The 21982-nt window shown below is 31.1% G+C and overlaps 4 protein-coding genes and 2 non-coding genes across 6 annotated transcripts; 5 read left to right on the top strand and 1 right to left on the bottom strand.

Annotated features, from left to right (window-relative positions):
* The first annotated feature begins 2027 nt into the window (after positions 1–2027).
* On the top strand, positions 2028–7470 carry LOC106759786 (shikimate kinase 1, chloroplastic-like). Its single transcript, XM_014643501.2, has 10 exons — positions 2028–2374; positions 3427–3485; positions 3641–3695; positions 3776–3848; positions 4291–4378; positions 6202–6284; positions 6386–6515; positions 6681–6759; positions 6907–6971; positions 7083–7470. Exons 1-10 carry the CDS (start codon positions 2170–2172, stop codon positions 7140–7142), a joined length of 897 nt encoding a protein of 298 aa, XP_014498987.1. The 5' UTR covers positions 2028–2169; the 3' UTR covers positions 7143–7470.
* A 408-nt stretch (positions 7471–7878) lies between these two features.
* On the top strand, positions 7879–7959 carry TRNAL-AAG. Its single transcript has one exon. It is a non-coding gene; the product is annotated as a tRNA-Leu (tRNA).
* A 40-nt stretch (positions 7960–7999) lies between these two features.
* LOC106772231 lies at positions 8000–10558 on the top strand. The gene is made up of 10 exons (XM_014658484.2): positions 8000–8231; positions 8410–8505; positions 8573–8647; positions 8850–8918; positions 9326–9402; positions 9500–9588; positions 9679–9808; positions 9913–10003; positions 10080–10145; positions 10245–10558. The coding sequence occupies exons 1-10, from the start codon at positions 8070–8072 to the stop codon at positions 10362–10364; spliced, it is 975 nt and encodes a 324-aa protein (XP_014513970.1). The 5' UTR covers positions 8000–8069; the 3' UTR covers positions 10365–10558.
* Positions 10535–12138, bottom strand: LOC106772243 (stress enhanced protein 2, chloroplastic). Its single transcript, XM_014658515.2, has 2 exons — positions 11379–12138; positions 10535–11067 (listed from the first exon to the last, which is right to left on the bottom strand). Exons 1-2 carry the CDS (start codon positions 11700–11702, stop codon positions 10798–10800), a joined length of 594 nt encoding a protein of 197 aa, XP_014514001.1. The 5' UTR covers positions 11703–12138; the 3' UTR covers positions 10535–10797.
* Positions 11208–11288, top strand: TRNAL-AAG. The gene has a single exon. It is a non-coding gene; the product is annotated as a tRNA-Leu (tRNA).
* A 5579-nt stretch (positions 12139–17717) lies between the features above and the next one.
* Positions 17718–19853, top strand: LOC106767112. Its single transcript, XM_014651947.2, has 2 exons — positions 17718–18027; positions 19541–19853. The coding sequence occupies exons 1-2, from the start codon at positions 17794–17796 to the stop codon at positions 19757–19759; spliced, it is 453 nt and encodes a 150-aa protein (XP_014507433.1). The 5' UTR covers positions 17718–17793; the 3' UTR covers positions 19760–19853.
* Positions 19854–21982: the final 2129 nt, after the last annotated feature.

Genomic DNA, 21982 nt, shown 5'->3' with positions numbered 1-21982 from the left:
TTTAAAGTTTTGATAAGAGATCATACTCATAGATATAGATTTTATCCTGTCATTTTATGAATTGGAATGTGACCGGAACATGATATAGCTATAACTTTTGAGATGTGAGAGTGAATGAGTAATGATAGGTGTAATGCCTCAAATTTTACTCAATACACTCTTCTTGAAAAAGTTAAGTCAAATTCCTAATTATATATATGAAAGAAATATCAGTGTCTTTGTGTGTGTAATATATTCTTTAAACATTTGATATGATCTAAGTATGATGTGTGAATTTTTGAAAAAATGTATTATTCTTATGATTTGTGTTTAAATTTTGAAGTAGCATAATTTAATTTTTCTCTGACATATTGTTAGTTATAATTGTGGTATTCATCTATAATGACTATATGTTTTATGAAATTAGAGAATAATATAAAAACAAGAACTCCAATTAAATTATATTGAATTGGATGTATGTGTGAAATTGATGTTTGGTATATATATATATAGAATTTAAAAGAAAATCATTTCACATACAACTCAATATTTAAATAATGTTAGTAAACAATTAAAATATATAAAAATTACAAGAAGCTAAATAATAAAAAAAAAAGTGATTGAAAACTATATACATGTATGTATATATGTTTAAAAAAGTATACATGTAAATCAACCGTTGATATGATATAAAGAATAACTTGACACTTTATCCTTTATGAACGCGAATAAAAAAATGCAAAACAAAAATGATAAAAGGAGTATTAAACACCATGGGATAATATTTAGCAATAAAATAATTATTTAAAACATAAAGCTTTTATTATTTATTTGTTTGAAAGAAACGAATGAAGTCTGCAACACACGACACAGGAGTCTATTTAGTACTCCCTCCCATCCACCAACCACTCAGACATGGTAGGTGAACTCGTACTACTCTTTGCTATCACATCACATTTCCATTATTTTATTTTATTTTTCATAACAATAGATAATAATAAAAACAATAAAATATTATTTTTTTCAACACAACCTTTTTTAAACAATAATTTAAACAACGTTTGTATAAAGTTTTGCAGAACGTGCTCTATAATAATAAATAATAATTTCTTAAAAACGTTTTAGACTTAAACCAGATAATATTTTAGCTTAAAAATGCTTTTATAACAAGCAACAACATTTATTCAAACGAGAATTTTGCTGTTATTATTATTATCATTTTATTTGATAACTACCAGTCTTTTCATTAGTTTCAATCTCTAAACTGTATTTGCAATTTTTCTTATAAATAAGTAAAAAAGATTAGTTGCTATAATTGTATCAATTATATATTTTTAATCCTATACTAAAATCTTGTCACTCTTAGTTGGTATACTACTGAGTTTTTCTTTTTTTAATTTCTGAACTCTTGATATTTAAATTTACGGAACTATTATTGTTTAAATATATTATTAAAAAAATAAATAGATTACTTTTAAATACAAAAACTACAAAATAAAGTATACTATTATTACTAATAATAATATAATTAAATTAAAGAAAAAGTTAAACTCATAATAATACCTAACATTCCTTTATTGGAAAACTAGTATTTCTGATAAATAATTAAATGAAAGAGAAAAAAAGGCGAAATGTATTTTGTCATATGTGACTCTGAAAAAGACACGTGCACCAAACCAACCACGAATCCACCTACCATCCATCATCGTATTGAAAAGGGAAAAATTATTTAATTAATGTGTTCGAACTATTTGATGCATATCATTTGCATTGAAAATAAATAAAATCCATGTAAATTCTATTTATAATTAAATAAATAACGGTATCATTGATTAAAAAATATGATAAACTTATTGATTTAAAGAGAATGTGAGGGAATTATGCAAAAAGAAAAAGAATGTGAAATATAGCATTTCAGTCCACGATCATCCATTTTCCAACTCTGACTCACGTAACTCCATTTTATTATAATTATTAATTAATATTATACTTATTATAATTATAAATTAATATAACACTTATTATAATTATAAATTAACATTACACTCAGCCTACATTTCAATTAGACTCTATTGTTCCATTTTCTCTCTCTCTCTCTGCACTTCTTCTCCTTCACTTCCTCTGGATTTTGGTTCTGTGGTTTCGGCTATCTTGCATCGTAATCGAGGGGAAAACTGTGTCGTTTCAGCAATGGACGTGAAAGCTGCACGTGGGTTACAACTTTCAGCGGTGGTTCAGCATGAAAAGATTGGGAGAAGACCCAGAGCTGGTCGTTTGGGTATGTCTCCAGAACCGCAGAGGATTCGGCTTTTTGTTTCCACCAGGTTGTCTTCAACCGTGACGCGCCGCAGAACAACCGCGCTGGAGGTTTCTTCTTCTTACGACAACGTTTCAGGTTGCCTATTAAACGGATCACCTTTTCATGATTTTTCCTTTTTAATTCTATTGGATTGCGCCATTGCTGCATTCCACTCGCTTTTGTTCTTGAATTGAAGGGTCGTTTCTCTCTCTCTCTTAAAAAATTGCTGAAAGGAATGTTGAAAAGAAGGATTAGTAATTGCGTAAAGAAGGTACAACGAAGAAATGAACCGTACTTGTGAATTGTTAATGGATTGGAAACAACGATCTGTCCATGTGCGGAATATTCTGAATCTGCCTCCGGAGTACATTCCCATCAGTTTTTGAGTTTAATTTGATTTTGAGGGGGATGGTGAGAGAGATATGTGATAAATAATTTATGTGAAATTTTCGTCTTTCACCTTGCGGAATATGGTGTGGCATCCATGTAATTTTCCTTCACCTGGTGGGATATGCTTTTTTTTTTGTTATTGTCACAGAAAAGTGCTGACACTATCAACTTATTAGAATAATTTTAGAGACGATTTTAAAGTAACTACTACAAAAGTGATTTTTAATTGTATGTCAATCTATGATTATGCAATAGCGCAAACGACTTTTAGATTAAAGTACGTTCTGATTAAATTCTAGATGTTCTGTCCAGTCCATTCTTTTTTCGTGTTCCAATTATGTACATAAACATAGATTAAGGTTTTGTTTTTGCTTTTCCAGTAATATCTATATTGAAAAAAAGTTATGTGATTATGAAAAGATAATACTAGCATTCCCAGCTCCAGTTTTGAGCCAGCTTTTATTATCTGCTTATTGAATTACATTTCCGTTTCTATTGTTTGGTTGATAAAAAGTATTAAATCACATCTTCTTAAATGCAGAGGCTGTTTGGATACAAAGCTAGAAAGTATTTTGAGAGTTTCTCTACTGAAAATAACTCAATGTTTCCAATGGAGAATATCTTAAAAGCACTTTTAGCTTGCATCCAGATAGATGTAGTATATAATATGCCTACATTGGATCTTGTTTGTTTCTGAATAAAACAAGTGCTGTATGTTTTGATTATTTACATCTTATGTTGTCATGTTGTTCTCTTAGCTTCAATATTGGAATCTGGACGTGTTCGTTCTCCTCTTGACGAAGAATTGATTCTAAAGGTAAAAGCATAATGCATTGACGCTGTTTGTCATGTTTAATTCATTGAGAAAATTCAGTCTGGTTAATAGCTAGGAAAAACATCATAAATTAGTATTAGGTCAATTTGTTGCATCTTTGAGTATCTATTTGCTGACTCGAATCAATAAAATTGCAGAATAGATCGCAAGAGATCCAACCATATTTAAATGGACGCTGTATATATCTTGTTGGTCAGTTTCTTTCTTCACTTCTTGTGCCTTACATGGTGTGTTTATTTTGTCATTAAACTTGCTTTGAATTTGACAAGCAGGAATGATGGGCTCTGGGAAAACCACTGTGGGGAAGATAATGTCGCAAGTACTTGGTTATTCATTTTGTGACAGGTTAGTTTGTTAATTCTTCATCTTTTCTCCGTGGAGAGAAAATGCGTTTAATAACAAGTAAATCATGAGTAATTGAATACCAATGGGCCAATAGAGCACAGAAGAATGATCTTTTGTATGTATAGCAGCTCTGTTATTTTTATTTGTGCAATTATTTCATTATATTTCAGTATACGAGCTTCAATATTCAATTAATATCTGAGGGAACTTAGAACATTTAAAAAATGTATATACGTTTGATTGAATTCAATAGATGAAAACAGGGTGGGTCATGGTTAAGCTGGGGAGTATGGTTTACTCTGGTGTACAATGTTTCTGCTCAGATCCTTATACTGCAATGTACATGTTCTTTCACAATACAATTACTCTGTTTCATGACCACATCAGAGGTCTTGCCAAATATTTTTTCTATTTCTTGTGCTTATGGGTTTGTAATTTGTAGTGATACACTGGTGGAGGAGGAGGTTGGAGGAAACTCTGTAGCTGATATTTTCAAGCACCATGGTGAGCCTTTCTTTCGTAATAAGGAGGTCAGTTTAAAAACACCATTTTTCACTTGTCATTCTTCAGTGTCCAGACTTCAGAGAGTTTGTTAGTTGTTTTAACTTTTAGATTTTCCTATTTCTTTAATCTCATCGTCATCTTAATGATCTCGTATCTTCATATTATAAGCTTGCGGTGGTGTTTAACTGTTTTAATTGGGTAATAGAAAATAGGCTCTTATATTTTTTTAGTCCTTGAACAATAAAAATATGGCTTTTCATTTTGTTCCCTATTCTTTTTCTTTCTTAATTCTTACATTTAGCAATGTGTTTGTAGTCCTTCATTAGAGACTAAAAGCACTTAATTTTAATCTAATAGATATCAGATCTTGTGGAAGGGGTTATTCATTCGCAAAGCAGAGAATCACTGTTCAAGTCCCTACTAAGAGAAGGGGCCCACATTTAGTATATGACCATCTTGAAAAAATCCTAGTTGGACAGGGATTCTTATGATCACCTTTATATTGAAGTAATTATTCTCAAGGTTTTCGATGGTGAGATAGCTCATTTATTGTTGCATGCCACTTCTGTGCGCCACTATTGAGCTATACCCTGTTCTACTTTAACCTGTTCGGGAACAAATCTGCTGCCTTATTTTGAAAATATGGAAGTGTTCTGATTTTGTATAGCTTTCTCCCCTCCTTCCAGTAGCTTTCTTCTCTATTTTCCACCTTTTTCCCATTTGCCTTTTCTATCCTGTTAAGCTATTCTGGCAACATTGTCCAGTGATATGTAACAGCTGGTCTCAGCCTCCAGTTGAGTCAATTTTCGTCTGAGTAAATCTCCACCTGTCACCTCAAACAAAACTCCACCATCCCCCATCTGTGATTTGGAGTTTGGTCATATGTTTGGTTTATTTCATTTTACACTTCAGTTGATTGGATGTGTTTTTAGTTCACGATGAACTTGGATATGTTCCAAGGGCTTGCTGTGTTGTCTTTCCAGCAATTCTCACTTCTCCATCTCCTGCAGCCCCGTGTTTCCATTTCAACTATGCTTAGTGGAATATTTTTCTTTCACTTAAGGAAAAAAAATTGTAACAAGCTTAAAGCTTAGAAAGCATTAGCACGAGGAGCAGAGTTTGAATTATGTGTTGCTCACGTAGTCCATGTTAAAATGCATTTAGTATTAGTAGACATTAACGTTTAGGAAATTGCACTCGCTTACTCTTATTAGGGGTGTTTGGTATATATGAGAATAGTTTCTAGTTTTATGGGAATCAGAAGTTGGGTTGAGAATGCTTGTTTCGTATGTTTGATTTGTTTTAAAAATAGCCTTTTCAGGAAACCGTGTTTCCTGGGAATGCTTTTTGGCTAAGTCCCCCACAAAATCGTTTCCGTGGGAGGTGGGTGGGATAACTTTCCTTAGCTAAAAATTGTTTTACAAAGGTAAAAATTCCTTGTTCATATTAAATGTGGTATATAATTAAGGTATCTGGTAAAAATATCATATTACTCTTTAATTCCGAAAAAACCCGCATAAATATTTCCAAGAATATTTGTGATGAAGTAAATATATTTTAGTTATCTTAGGAATCATGATTCTTAGAAATCACGATTCTGAGTATGATAAAGCTTCTGTTGTACGTACCACAGAGTGTCCATAGATGAATGTTTTGACTTTTGCATAATCGAAGTACTAAACAAGAAAGCTTTTTGTCCAGATCTTTCTCTCTACAATGTCCTGTCTACAGTTCTCTCTTCCACCCTCTCTAAATTCCATGGACACTTTGCTATCACGAATTGTTCTAGATTATTGTCGAGGTCCTGTTATTTCATTTGCCGTTTCCTTTCCTTGGTTTACCATTTCAGACTGAGGTATTGCGGAAGCTTTCCCTGATGCGTCAACTTGTTATTTCTACTGGTGGAGGTGCTGTTATAAGGCCCATTAATTGGTATAAGAATTAACTCACTACTGAGAAAAGTTTAAACTTTACTCTTTCAAATTAAATATTTTCTCATGTATATATGGATCTGCATGTGAATGGCTTTCCAGGAAATATATGCACAAGGGGGTTAGTGTTTGGTTGGACGTACCGGTGGAAGCCTTGGCACGGAGAATTGCCGCTGTAGGAACTAATTCTCGCCCCCTTCTACACTATGAAGCAGGGGATCCTTATTCACGGGTAGTTATTAATGTTCCATAGTATGACTTTATTTTATTTTTTTCGAAACACAGCATATTAATTTAGGTATTAAAGCTTTCAAGCTGGACCAACTTTTCATCGTAGGAATTTGTATTAAAAAAAATTTGCCTCCAAATAATTTTTCCCTTTGGAATTCAAATGCAGGCCTTTATGCGATTGTCTGCTATTTTTGAAGAGAGAGGCGAATCATACGCCAACGCCAATGCCAGGGTCTCGTTAAAAAGTTTGTCACTTAATCTTTCTCGAATATTTTGAAATAATAAATGTGAAATTGTCCAGAATATCTGGGAAAGAATAAACATGCTTTGTATTTATTGTTCTGTGTATGCTTCTTAGATGATAACATTATTTGATATTCTGTTTGTACCAGATATAGCAATAAAACTCGGAAAAAGAGATGTGTCGGAATTATCTCCAACTGATATTGCAATTGAGGTCTTGAGCAATTTCTATCTGTATTTTCTTGGCTCCAGGCAAACTGAAAAATTCCTGGGAGCTATAGTTGAATCTGAATTTTGCCTTTTAATATCCGTTTGTATCTTGCAGGCACTGGATCAAATTGACAACTTTTTGAAGGGAGAAGGTGACAGTTATGCAGAATGCTAATGCCAGCTTTGCTCACAAACTTCATTCGATTGTTCATATTTTTGTTCTATGCAATTTACGATTGCAATTAAGGTCAAGTTGTTGACCTTAATCTACATGTTGTGCAGTATCTCTTTGGTAAAAAAAGAAGTAATACATCATGGCACTTGTTTAAGCGTAATTTGTGTCAGCAAGTTAGCATGATATGATTGTCAATAGCAACGGTATTTAATTTATATGTTTCCCTTTATTGTTGATGTATATGTATATATTTACTGGAAAACAAAGTATTGTAATCCGAGTTGAGTTGATCAATATATGTATGTCATCCTCGAACGAGGTTTTTGTACGTCGTAAAGCTGCACTCACATAATTTTTTACAATAAATAATGTATCATTACTTTAATAATCTATTTAAATTTATTTTCAAAAAAAATTTAAAACAAATTAATCATAAATCACCACTTATGCATGTAAAAAAAATTATTAAAATTAAGTTGTTAAAAAAATATTTTCATTTTAAATATCTCCAAGATCAAACCTAACCTAAAGTTTACAACTTCGATTGTGTGGTTCTGATCCTAATTTGGGTAATCCAATGACGGCTGGTCGATTTTTCGTTTAGGAGTAAGCAAGTTAACAATCTTCAGACATTAAAGACACATGATACACAATGATGTATCATCCGAGCTAATGATATCATATTAAAAGAAAATATTTATTAATATATAAATGTTATTGATTTATAAACATCAAAGTTGAGATGGCCGAGTTGGTCTAAGGCGCCAGATTAAGGTTCTGGTCCGAAAGGGCGTGGGTTCAAATCCCACTCTCAACAAAATCTGCTTATTTTTTTCTTTGTTTATCTGTTACTTGGTCCTACCAACTAACTTATCTGCAGCAAACTACACCCTCCAATAAACAAAGAGAGTAGATAGCAAAGGGATAATGTGGGAGACAACCATGGCTTACTCACCCCTTCTTCCCAAACCCTATTATTACCATTATCAACATGAAAGATGTTTCAAGATCAACCTCCCAAAATGGACAAGAGCTTCCTCTGCTGCTCCTGGAGTCGACCTCAACACACTCCAATCTGCCATTTCCAAGGTCTTTGTTTAGCACCAAATATCTATAATGATTTTCACTCCAAAGGGTAATACTTAGCAAAATACCTATGTTTGTTAAATGCTAGATACCAGCTGAACAATGTTATAGTGCACTGCAATAAAATATTATTCATATCTCCCTCATAGGTTGTTCAAGAGATGTGTTCTTGTTTGTGCAGAAAGACAGTGATTCTGTTAAAGAGGCACTTAATCAGCTAGGTGAAGTTGGTTGGGCCAAGAAATGGAGTTCTCAGCCATATGTTTCACGTCGTACGGTCAGTCTCCAATTAAACATTAAGCTCTCACCATACAACTTTTCACCGTTCAATTTTTGTGTACCAGACATCACTGCGAGAGCTGACAAGTCTAGGAATAAAAAACGCAGAGAACCTTGCAATTCCCAGTGTTAGAAACGATGTGAGTTTTTCATAATACCTTTATTTTTTAGAATCAAATGCCACGAGCAGTGTTTTTCTTAATATGTAATATGCAAATATCTCATACTTGAAAATGTGGAAACTGGTTGTTTCTGATCACAGACTTTCCATCTTGAAAACATGACATATGTTTGATGTTGGTTGTGGCATTCTTAACCAAACAAAAATCTTTCATGATGCAGGCAGCTTTTCTTTTCACTGTGGTTGGAACAACGGGATTTTTTGGTGTTCTGGCTGGGCAGCTTCCCGGGGTATCAATAACACATTTGTGTTTTGCTCTGTATGTCTGTTTAATGATATTGTATAAAGCTTTAGCAACCAATGTTGAAGATTAAGCAATTATTTACTTTCCTACGCACTGTCATTAATGGAAGACAATATTAACCTAATCAGTAAGAGACTGATAATTACATTTTAAAATACTTAAACTACAAAATAATTATTGATAGGAATCACATTAATTACATTATCAATATTAGTTCTACTATCTTACCATCAATCATTAAAATGAGAAATTAAAAATATACTAAAATAAACAGACATAAATTTGGTTGAAAATACTTTTGTTGGTAATTTTCATCTTACTACTTTCCTTTCACTCAACCAAGCAATTTTGACTTTTGTTTCTATCTCTGATCATGTATGGTGACTCTTGTAGGACTGGGGTTTTTTTGTTCCATACTTGATTGGGAGTATTTCCTTAGTGGTTTTGGCTGTGGGTAGCATATCACCAGGGTAAGAAATAAATTAAGATTTGTGTTTACAAGTAGCAATGGCTACCCATCTTTAGTATTAATTTGCTTTACACTAATGCTGTAAGTTGCTAGTGTAGGCTTCTCCAAGCTGCTATTAGCAGCTTCTCATCGTTTTTTCCTGATTATCAAGAGAGGATTACCAGACATGAAGCAGCTCACTTTTTGAGTATTACCCTTTCTCTTTTTTTTGGCTGATATATATGCACACAGCATAAGAATGTGACTTTGCTCTAACTCATATTCTGTTTCATTCTAGTTGCTTATCTCCTTGGCTTACCCATTTTGGACTATTCACTGGATATTGGGAAAGAACATGTCAATCTCATTGATGAGAGGCTTGAAAAGCTTATCTATAGCGGTCAGCTTGATTCTAAAGAGCTAGATAGGTACTTACCAGACCCCTTTAATTGCTCTTACACAATGTTTAAGAAAAAAAGTCAGTAACCACTTGAAGAAATTGAGAGTTGTAATCTCCCTTTGTTCATATCAGATTAGCTGTTGTATCAATGGCTGGACTGGCAGCAGAAGGTTTAACATATGACAAGGTGGTTGGTCAATCTGCTGATCTTTTCACTCTACAGGTTAGAAATCTCTATTATTTTGTGACATGTGATGTTATACTAATAATAGTACTAAGAAGAAATATTATCCTTGCAGAGATTTATTAACAGAACGAAGCCACCACTCAGCAAAGATCAGCAACAAAATCTCACAAGATGGGCTGTATGTTTTCTATTAACATACATGTTTACAGTTTGTTCATTTTTAAGAATACATGTACCCAGAAATTGTGCCTTTTATGCTAAAACTCATGTTTTGCAGGTTCTATTTGCTGCTTCCCTCTTGAAAAACAACAAGGTGCTTCATGAAGCCTTGATGGAAGCAATGGCAAAGAAGGCAAGCGTATTGGAGTGCATTGAGACAATCGAAAATGCAGCATAGTTCGACGTTAAACGGTTTCTGAGCGGATACATCAGTCTATAGTGTAAACAAAATTTCTGAATCGCAAATTACAATTTTAAGCTGTTTCTTATTCATCATCAACGTACATTCAGCTTCCCATTACTTTTTGACACATATCAGAGATTTTGAATGATATATATACCCCATGCTAATAAAACCACATTTCATTTCAATGTCTATGCTTAAGAAATACTAGTTTACATATTTCAGCATCATTTATTTCCAGTACAAATGCCATTCCTTTCTCTCTCTCTCTCTCTCTCTCTCTCTCTCTCTCTCTCTCTCTCTCTATATATATATATATATATATATATATAATAGTTCTAGATACTAGAATTACATCTTCCTCTAACTGTGTCTATGATTTTGAGACACATTAAATGTGTAAAATTGTAAGAATGAAAATATTTGATCAGGGTTGATCAGGCCAATCAGTAGGGTCTCCTTCATAGAAGAGACCATCGACGATTTGGTCAATTACGGAGTCGATGAATGCGTTGCAGCTGACAGAGAAGATTCGACCGACTCTGTTTCGGGCACTGGAGAACCATGCAAACAGGGCTGCAGAAGTTACAGCACCCAAACACACCCCACCCGCTTCAGTGATTCCTTCAATATCCATCTTTCTGAACACAGAGTTCCCTGTCACCACTTCCATTGCCACTGTTCCTGCAAACACCATCTGCACCAAACCCAACACATCATATTAACATACCTAGTACTTTGTCAAAAACAAATCAGTTTCACCTGCATGCACTACTTAGCTGTTATCATTATGCAAATAAACGTATTATTTACATGTTATTGAAATAATAACCATCAGTTGAGATGGCCGAGTTGGTCTAAGGCGCCAGATTAAGGTTCTGGTCCGAAAGGGCGTGGGTTCAAATCCCACTCTCAACAATGCTGGTAACAATTTTTTGTTTTTTCTATTTTTTTTTCCTAGAAGCATGAAAAATTGAAAGATAAGCCTTATGTGCTGACTATATATACCATTGCCAGACGACCAGATATGATCTCAAAATCTTGACTCTTCTTAGAGCTCTCGATGTAGTCAGAAAGCGCGGCGAAGAAGGGTGAGACGTCATCGCCACCGTCCCTGGGAGCCTTTATGACACCAAATCGATCCGAACCGTACGATCTCAGAGTACACAACCGTGGCTGCAAGACGATGTTCGCGTTTGTGCCTTCTGCCTCCACCGCTTTCGGTTTGGGGATCGTCACCTGAACCGGACCGCTCGGTTCTCTTCCCCGAACCGCCGGTCTCGCCGGCCGCAGCTCACAGTGCGTCACACGTGTAGTAGCAGCAGATGCCATAGAGAGAGAGAGAGAGAGAGATTTTGCAGAGTTGAAGAATTGAACGTGGGAAAGGAAATAAATTGCAGGAGAAAATTTTGAGGCAAGAAATTTAGACGGTTACGTGTCGATTCATTGGTCTGGTTCGTGGTTTTCAAATATGAGGACAAGACAAAGCGTGGGGTCGTGGAAATGAATGATTGGTTGCGGGATCAATTAGAATACGTAGCCGCCTGGAGAGTCAGAGAATTTCTGAGTAGGCTCTTTTTTCTTTCATTCTCTGCATAATATCACGAGCATAATTTTCTGATTTTCTTCGTTTTGAGACTCAAAAGTTTCACATAAACCCCACTCTATCAAACATTAATCTATGGACTTTAAGCAAACACCTACCATGCAATTGTTCTAACTATGTACAGATCAGATGTTAAGACGAAACTTCATGCTTATAAATCTTTGACTAAAGCATTACTAAGTCAATATTTTCAAATTCTTCATTTGTTATGGACTCTTATGCACCACGTCATAATAACATTCAGATTATTTATAGATAATTTAATGTTAATTATCAAAAGAGATGTTTTTAAATTAATTATCTCTCAAATCAAACGGTTTTAATGTTAAGCAATTATTTTATCTTTGTATATAGAATTGTTTTTATATATTATGATGTATGACTAGTATTATTTTGATCTTGATTGATAACAATATTTAGTAATGCTGCCAATAAGATAGTTCATAAGTTTCTTTAAAAAAAAAAAAATCTTCTAAATGTTGAAGAGGAGACACATTAAAAAGTTGATAAAGTTAATTATCTTTTATTTAGGGAAGGACACAAGAGATTAAATAAATAGTCAATGATCATTTTAAAGAAATTATCATATTTCGGGGAATCCGAACAACAAAAAGACATTGTCGTGATGATTTTAATTATATTTTCCATTCCGAGATGGTACAACTTCACAAACAATGCCTTGTGGATAGCTTCGTGGATGAACAGGGTTTTTTTGAAATATTAAATCAATTTTAAGTTAATGGATATAAAATATTTTATTTTATTACATTAACTGGATCTACATTAATTAATTTTAAAATTGATGTAGTATATATTAAACCACCAATGCAATATAGTATTTTTGCAATGGTGTTTGTGGATAACGAGATATTATTTTTCTTTTAGCAACCATTGAAAATTATAATAATGTATTTTATTTTATTATCTTTTGTTTTTAACGATAATTAATATGTGGGAGAAGTATTATCATGTAAAAACTGATATTATGTTTATTAATGTTATTTTAATATCCTTTTAATTGATAAGAGTGTAATAATATTATTTTATTAATTAATGCATAGAAATATAAAATATTTATTTTAAATAATTCATATTAAAATATTTTATCATATTTACCTCACGGTTTAATTGAGTATTATTTTATTTTTAAATAGTGCATTCAATGTGTATTAAAAGATCACTTGTCATGATTCATTGTTAAACTTATGTGCTAGAAGTGAGTGTAGGGGGTTGTAGCCCATATAGGATAATGAATCTCTATATTTAGAGTAGTACAGGAAGATGCTAATATTTTGGTTTATATATAGGGCTTGGAGCCCACTTAGAAAAATAAACTCTAATGATAGTAACAGTACCCCATTACCCTTAAGCAATATAGTGGAGAGTAACTACTTTTATCTCTACACTATCACTAAACGATCAATATACAATGAATGTTTTTGGCCTAAGTCTTTTTTCAGATTTAGCAGGAACATTCCTTGTAAAATATATATAAGAAGATGTTGGAATATGTTAATAAATAATCAAATCTTTCAAAATCAAGAAAATTCTAACAATTATCTTTTCAACAACTACAAAATGGATGTTAAGCTAATTAAGAAACAACTGGTCTACAATAACAACACATTATCAAAGTTAAAGTATTACATATATATGATGTCAATTCTTATAGTCTAGCTTGTAAAAAAAAGAGAATGATAAGTCATTGCAATATTTTTTATTGTGAAGTTTACCCATGTGAACTTTATTCTTGCTCTTTGTCTTTAAGAATATTTCAATTTTATTTCAATGAATTATTAATCTTAGGAAGATATTAAAATGGTTGTATTAAAAGAGATTGCATTCACTTATAGAGGTTGAAACTTCTAACCTAGAGAGTTTGTGCATTTATTTTGTAATCAATTTTAATTTAATAGTGGAACTTCTTAAACATAGTTTTTAAAATAGAAGTGGACATAACTAGTGAATTTGGGTGAACAAGTATAAAACTTTCTTTTATAATTGATATGTTTCTCGTTAATTATTTATGATTATTAAGTGCCAAATAGGCTCTATTCAATCCCCCTTTCTTGAGTCATGTATACCAATAAGTGGTATCAAAGTCTGCTTCTACAGGAATTCTTTACAACGATAAGAGGTTTGTTCCCGTAGACTTAATGGAAGGAAATAGTCAAAAAGTAAATCATTTACCCGTGTTCAAAGGTGAGAAATACGGTCTACGAAAGCAAAAAATGCTTGCTTGCTTGGAAGTAATGAACATGATTTTACTAGATATTGTGGAAAATGGAATCTCGTTTCTATTAGATGGTAAGGGAAACACATTTTTAGTCTTATTTTTGTCTCCTAATAAAACTCATTCATGTACAATAAAAGTGTTCACTAACTCTTATAGGGACATTGTTTTAAAGATCTTTAGAAACTTGGAGACTAATGTTTTAGGCTCTTCGTCTTAGTGGTAGAGTGTGTAAGACTTTGTCATTCATGTCATAGTTGCAAATAATAGTCTTAAAAGACAGTAGTATGAATATAACTATCAAATTTTATGCTTAACTCTCGTGTAATGATAATATACATATAAACACATATGAATATAACTATGAAACTTGATCCATGTATCAATTTTGTATATGATATGAATGAATCGTATTTTATTTCAATCTCGCACTTAAGGATGACACGTTGACCTTGTGCTTAATTTGTAAGTATTAAGTAAAGAACATGTGATAAACTATATATCCCTTTACTTCATAGATAGTTTAAGTCACATAAATCAAGGCTCCAAGTGATGAAAAGTTAAGAGAAACTCTTTGTACACTTGAGATTTGTTCTAGTATAAAAGATGTCAATACATGAATTAACCAGAATTCCTAACTCTTTAGTCCATTATTGATCAAGGTCTTAAATCGAGTCTAAAGGTAGTCTTTGGTATAATATACTTCAACATGAATCTATTTGAAGACATTTGTCATTTGTGGAATCTTGTAACATTATCCTTTATTGTACATGAGTTTATTGTAGGGATGTAAAAAAAGGTCAAGTCCGATTGGCCAGCCCGCTAGCCCAGCCAAAAATGGCAGGTCAGGAGAGCATTTTCAACTTGGGAACCCAAATCAACTAGCCTGCCAAGCCCAATAGCACGGTAGGCTAGCTCGCCTTGTTTGGCAGGCCAACCCGCCTTGTTTGGCAAGCCAACCTACCGTTTAACTTCATTACACTAACACAGTTTGGCTTCATCTCCACAGTTCTCCTCTCACTCCAGACTAGTGTGTCTTGCTCTTTGTCATTTTCGATTTTGTCATTTCCTATGTTGAATTGAAGAAACTTTATTATTTTTGCAGTTCAACATCAATTCGATAAAATTAACATGTTTCCATGTAAAAAATAAAAAATTTCAATATGTTTCCTTATGTTACTAGATTTTTTATGACAAAAAAGAAAAACAAGTAGGTCAGTTCGACATAACTCGTTTTTAGCATACCAATATTAAGTAGAACTTCTACGTACTCGATTAACCCATGTCACTCCTAGTTTATTATTTATATATGTGTTTATATATAATTGAAATACAATTATTATTTAATCATAGATAATTTTAATTTTATTAGTTCATCCTTTTAGATGTTTTGTTATGATTTTATGTTGTGACTACATTATATACATAAAAAAGGATAATATAAATTTTGAATGAAAATACTAAAAAAACGCTAGGATGTTATTTTAGATATGAAACTTTTTTATATGGGTAATTGTGAAACTGTTTTATAAACTTTTGATGGAGTAAGTGTTTAACATTAATACAATATTAAGCGAGTTGTAAACAGTAGTACACATTTGGGTATAGATTTTGATAATTTTTAGAGTGTTTATTAAACATGATTAAAACAAGACTAAAGTTTAGTAGAAGGAACATACATATTTCTATAAAGAAAAAATATTGTAAAACTAGTTTTTTGTTTTCTTAATTTGAGTATCACTATCCAATAATTTTCCTAAATAACTCCTTGGAGTTCTTTATATGACTTTGGTCACAAATGAATCACAAAAGTATTATATAAAAAGAGGCTCACACATTTGTTATTTTGAGATTTTAGATTAAAAATTTGTATGTTTTTATATGGAATGTTAATGAAACATTAATGTTTAATCTATCTAGAATTTCTCTGGTGAAAATCTCAACCATCATTTTAAAGTTTTATTATTGAGTAATAATATCATGACACACTCTTTTACATTTATTTGACATATAATATAAAGATAAAATAATTTTAAAAATGAAAAATTTTGTAGTTTTTCAAGAAAGGAGGAAGAAAAAAATAAGTAAGAATAATGTCAAATGAATGTAAAAAATTTAGATGTATCAAAAATAATTTTCTTTATTATAATATAAAATTAATGTTAACTGCGCATATTTCCCATTTATAAAAGTGTTGTAACAAATTTATCTGATATACGGTGTTAAAATACATATATTATTGGTGAAAAGAAAAAACTGAAACAAAAGAGTGGATTCAGCCGTTGGAATAACTATTCTGATTCATGCCCTCACACTCATTCACGTGTGTACCACGGTGATTCAGATCCTCCACACAATCTATTTCTCTCATACCCTCTCAACGTAAATAACAGCCGTCAGATTATCAGATTTCAAGTCAAACAAATGACACGCACAAAATAATCTGATAAGGCTGCAAAGCATATCGGCTCCAATATGGATCTATTATTAGCTATATTTAAAAATGAAATTGTATTTTATATATATATATATATATATAAAATTAACTTTAATTTATTGACATGAAAAAAGTTGAATGGTTATTATTGTTTGTAGAATATAAATATAAATAACATCAAATATTGTTCACCAACAAAATAAAATGTAATCATTAATAGAAATCATAATATCTAATATTTCCCATTCTTTGGTTACAAAATTTTCCTCCCACCAAACATTCTTTACAGAAGAAAAAATAACAGTATTGTAAAAGAAAATGAATGATAGTTAATTTTAAAGCAAGACTCAACAAACGAACATAGTTTACTACATATATAATTATTATATTTAAAATTCAAAGTAGTCGCGTTTAAGTTTATCTAAATGTTGACATTTTTTTCATTTACTCGATTTATATCTATACTTTTCTATTATTACTATTATTTGATGATGAGAAATAATTAAATAATATGAACTGCATGTGATAAGAGTTAAGATTTATTATATGAGAATAATTATCAAGTAATATTTTAACAGTTAGGATTTGTTATATGTCAATTGTGAATAATCATCAAATATTATATATGAAGTAAGTATTTTTTAAGAGTTATTATTATATTTATATAATTGACATGGATTATTGGATTGAAAATCTGTATTTTTATTAAAATAATAATTATTTGAAAAAAATACTAACAATATAATAAATAAATAATAACTGAAGTGAGATTTAGTTATAAAAAGGATGCAGCTCATATAGGTATGGGTCTTAGATCTCTTCTATAATAAGATGGTATTCTTAGACCACACGCTTAGGCTGGATAGGAATTATTGTGCTCTCTCTGTGATGAAAGTTTTTCGTTTGTGTTCGCTTGATTTTGAGTCGTGATCGTTGAATTTGATCCAACGACTATTACTTCTGAAGTAGAGTGAAAAAGCGAAACTGTCCCCGTAGACGATCAATACCCCTAGCTTTGCTAATTTGTAACATCTGTGTCTACTCTCACATGGTTTTAAACTCCAACAAATCAAAACATAAAAATCATTCTAAAAAAACAGAGACAGACTCTCTCTCTCTCTCTAACATCTTTTATATCTAATCTACCATGTTGGATTTTGGAGAGGGGCTGACTTTAGAGAATTTGAGTGTTCCATGGCTCATTTGGATTCAACTTTTGGTCTTGCTTCTTCTTCTTGCTCTTCTCTTTGGCTTCTCCATCATTGCTTTAGATCCCTCTCACCACTCTATTGCTCCCACTGCCTCCACCATTCAGCAACAACAACAACAACCCTCCAACTACCACTCCACCGCTGTCACCAACCGTCTTCAGACCACCCGGGTACACCCATTTCCCTTTCTTCCTTTTTTCTTTTACCCTTTTGGATTCTTATGCTTCCCAACAAATAAAGATGTCATCTTGCTCCTCTGACCTCTTCTTCTATGTTTTGACCTTTCTAACAAAGCTAAGGGTGACACCTGAGAGATCTCTCCAAGAAACAAATCTAAGATTTCCGGCTTTGTTTTGTTTTTATTTTCTTAGGTTGTTTGATGTCTTCTGACAATTGCATGTTGGTTTGTTAAAGTTCGTATTAGGCTTCTGTTGTTGGTCTTTTCTTCTGATAAATCTATCTAGGTTGTTGATCTTTTGGGAGTTTATTGTTTCAATACTCCTCACATTGTTGTTTCAATTGGATTTCAATTACCTTTAGTCTTTAGACTGTTCTATGAATTTGGAAATGGAGGACTCTGATGTGGATCAGTGACATGTTTGCAAATATGATTCTGGGTTTCATGGATAACAAAGTTCTAGGTTGGTACGTAGCAACTGTTTCTAATTAGGAGAAGAAAGCATGAAACTGATTTGACTAAAATGTTCTGATGTTTTGAATTACGATAATCAAAATCCCAGAGAGAACTTTCAGCCCACCCCTCGTTCCCCCCCTTATTTTTATGCCGAATTTGATTATCTTTCTTCTAAATGCAATCATTTTAGACAAATTTCAGATGTAATTTTCTGACTGTTTTTAATGCTGTTCTCTTGTTAAAATTGGATTTTTACCTTAACGGTCCACTTACTGAAAGTATTTATGAAATGCCAATGTAAATTATCAAGATTAATTTCTAATTTTGTCTAAAGACCAGTGTCAACAACACCTATAAAACTGTACCAAGTTTTTCTTGTCTGATTAACGTTTTCATCTCAGAAAAAATATTCAAAACATGTATTTTAGAGTCAAAATAGGCAATATTTTGGCTAGCAGGAAAACTATGATGGCTTGAAAACAATGTTGTCTTGCCATTTGCTTGACGCCACCAACCAAAGTATCCCTACTCCAGTTCAAAATTGACTTTTCCATGTTTCTATTCATTCATTTCATTCCACCGACAACATTTACTTAGCTCTGTTAAATTTGACAGCACCCAATAATGTACATTTAATTATTGGTTGGTGTTGAAAGCTTTAATATTACTTCAAAAATTGTACAGTCAAACCTGGTTGGTTTTCTGTTAAGGAAGAACATGTATGTTGTCAGTCTTATCACTTCTTTCCAAATCCTAAATTTGACTTTTCTGATTGTTCTTTTTTCTGGAAAAGATCAAATAACTCTTATGATAGCAACATGGTTAACTTGTCTCCTAACAAAACTCACTCTAGAGTTTGAAATTGGCAAAAAGACTTTCTATATCGTTTGAGAATAACATGGAAGATAAAGATGATCATGCTGAAGGATTCTGAATAATGCACATTCATTTTTGGTCATTTTGTCTCTTTTCAATTAGTTGCTGCATAGAATACCGAGAGTAATGTCATTTTGTTTCCCTTTTTGCTGAGTAGTGTTAGTTATTGGCAGGAAAATGCAAGTATTAAAGGTGAGATAGTAAGCAATGGAAGCAGAGAAATTGTGAGAGAAGAGATTGCAGAGGGAGAATCTTCAACTTCGTCACTGTATTTTCTCCATCCTTGTTATTATTTCAACTTGGCCAAAAAAGCATTCCTCAAATGTCTTGGCCATGATTCTACATCTGATGATCCTTCAACACAAAATCATACCATAACTAAAGAAAGCTGATTATCATTATGAGTTTTTTTCTTTTTCCTTTTTCAATTTAATTTTACCTGAATCAGGTTGCTTATAAATTGATATTAATTTCTTCAATTTTAAAATAGGGTGTATAATTTCTTAAATTATGTGGCTCTCCCAAAATTTTTAAAAATATAATAAAGAATAAATAACTGGTGAGATGAGATGTATAGAAGAAAAAAAATTAAGATATTTTTATATTTTCTAAATTAACTTGTCTGATTCATGTAACCTTTAATAATAGAACACAAATTCATTAATTATATTTATTTTTCACTTATTTTGTTTCATGGAGAAAAAAGAAGGAAGTATAACATAGATTTATCCTGTTTCTATCATTTTGGAAACTCTTGGATATATATAATAAAATTTGATGGATGTATAAGAGAGAAAAATTAAAATATTTTTATATTTTCTTCTTAGACTTGTTTCGTTCATTTTATTTGTAATAGTTAAAGACGAACACATCAATTATACTTTTTTTTTTTCATTTGTTTTGTTTCATATAGAAAAAAGAGAGAGTAATATGTAGACTTGTTATCAATTTATTTCATTCAGTGTGTTATAGTGTTTATCAGTGTATATTAAAAAGATATTTAATTTAAATTTAAAGTAAATCACCAAAGTTGAAATATTTTTAAATTTGAATATTTATTTTTTATAATCTTTTAATAATATTTTTTAATTTTATCGATTTTATTATGTTAATGTTTTCAAAATTAATAAATATTTTATTTACGTATATCTGTGTAATATTTTATACAATTATTTCATCTTTCATCATTATTTGATATTCTAATTTTAAATTTATATAATTAAATTTTGTTTCAAAATATTTGATAATGAATAAATGAGAATACAAATTTTTTATGTTAATATTTCGAAATTAATATGTATTTTACTGTTGTGATACTTATTTTTCATATAATTACATAATATTTTATGAAATCTCCTATTGTTTTTTAACCTTTTAATTTAAATTTTATATAGTTAAATTTTGTTTCAAAATATTTGATAACGAATAAATAAAAATACATAATTTTAATATTAAATATTTAATAATATTATACTTTTTACACTGATTTTTATTTTTTATATAAATAAATTAATTCATAATAAAATAGTAAAAAAATATAAATATGACTATATATTCGTTCGATATGAGATAAATTTTTTATATCTAATAAGTATATAATAAGAATGAATATAATTTTTTTTGTCTAGTGTTAATAATACTTTTAACAATCCACCTCTTATAAAATATACGTAATGCTAATTAACCAATTATTAAAATTAATTGTTTTATTCTTTAAAACATAGGAAGTAAAATTAATTGTAATTACTAATCTCTCCCTAAAGTAAAATTTATTTCAAGGTTTAAATAACAGTTATTTAACGGATCTATGAATTTGTTTAGATGCAGTGGATGTTGGAATGTACCATTGTCACTACACAAAAGTACCAAATAAATACAAAATTTCTACTGAAAAATTGAAGATTCTTTTATAAAAATAAAATTAAAACCTATTTAATTTACAAAGAACTATGAAAATATTTAAATTTAGTTTAATTTACGTCGATCTATGTATTTTTATAATTTTTAGGCTTTATACCGTTTTTGGTTTCTAGTTTGGGAGAATCTGTTCAATATGGTCCTACCTTTTTTTTCATAACAATTGATCCCACCTTCAATTGAGTTCTTTTTGTTCATAGTGGTCCCATATTCAAGTTTAAACTGTTTATTATAGTTCTTATTTTATACGATGATGACATGATTTTTAAGATAACATTATGTCAGGACTATTAAAATAACATTTGGATTGGTGAATGCATGAAAGAACTTATTAACGTCGTAACCAGCACCGTTAGAAAATTGACGTCGTAACAGAAAAGGAGTCAATTGAACAGTTTTTTCAAAAGTGTGATCAATTGTTACTATAAAAAAAAGGTAAAATCATATTGAACAAAACGTCTCAAACTAAGGATCAAAAGCGGTATTAAGCCTAATTTTTAAGCAGATTGATTTATACAAAAGGATCGAATTCATAAATTCATATTAAAAATACTATCATAAGCTCGACTTTTTATTCAAGTTAGTTTGACTAGCTTGGCAAATTATATTTTAAATAGTTTATTACAAAAAAAACCTTAAACTTTAAAATAGAACATAAAAATAAAAAGGTGTAGGAAGAATAGCCGTGTGCGTTGTTT

Source organism: Vigna radiata, chromosome 1 (assembly GCF_000741045.1).
Source record: "Vigna radiata var. radiata cultivar VC1973A chromosome 1, Vradiata_ver6, whole genome shotgun sequence".
NCBI classification, from domain to species: Eukaryota; Viridiplantae; Streptophyta; class Magnoliopsida; order Fabales; family Fabaceae; genus Vigna; species Vigna radiata.
Note: the sequence above shows the minus strand (reverse complement) of the source record. Positions and strands in the feature narration are given on the sequence as shown.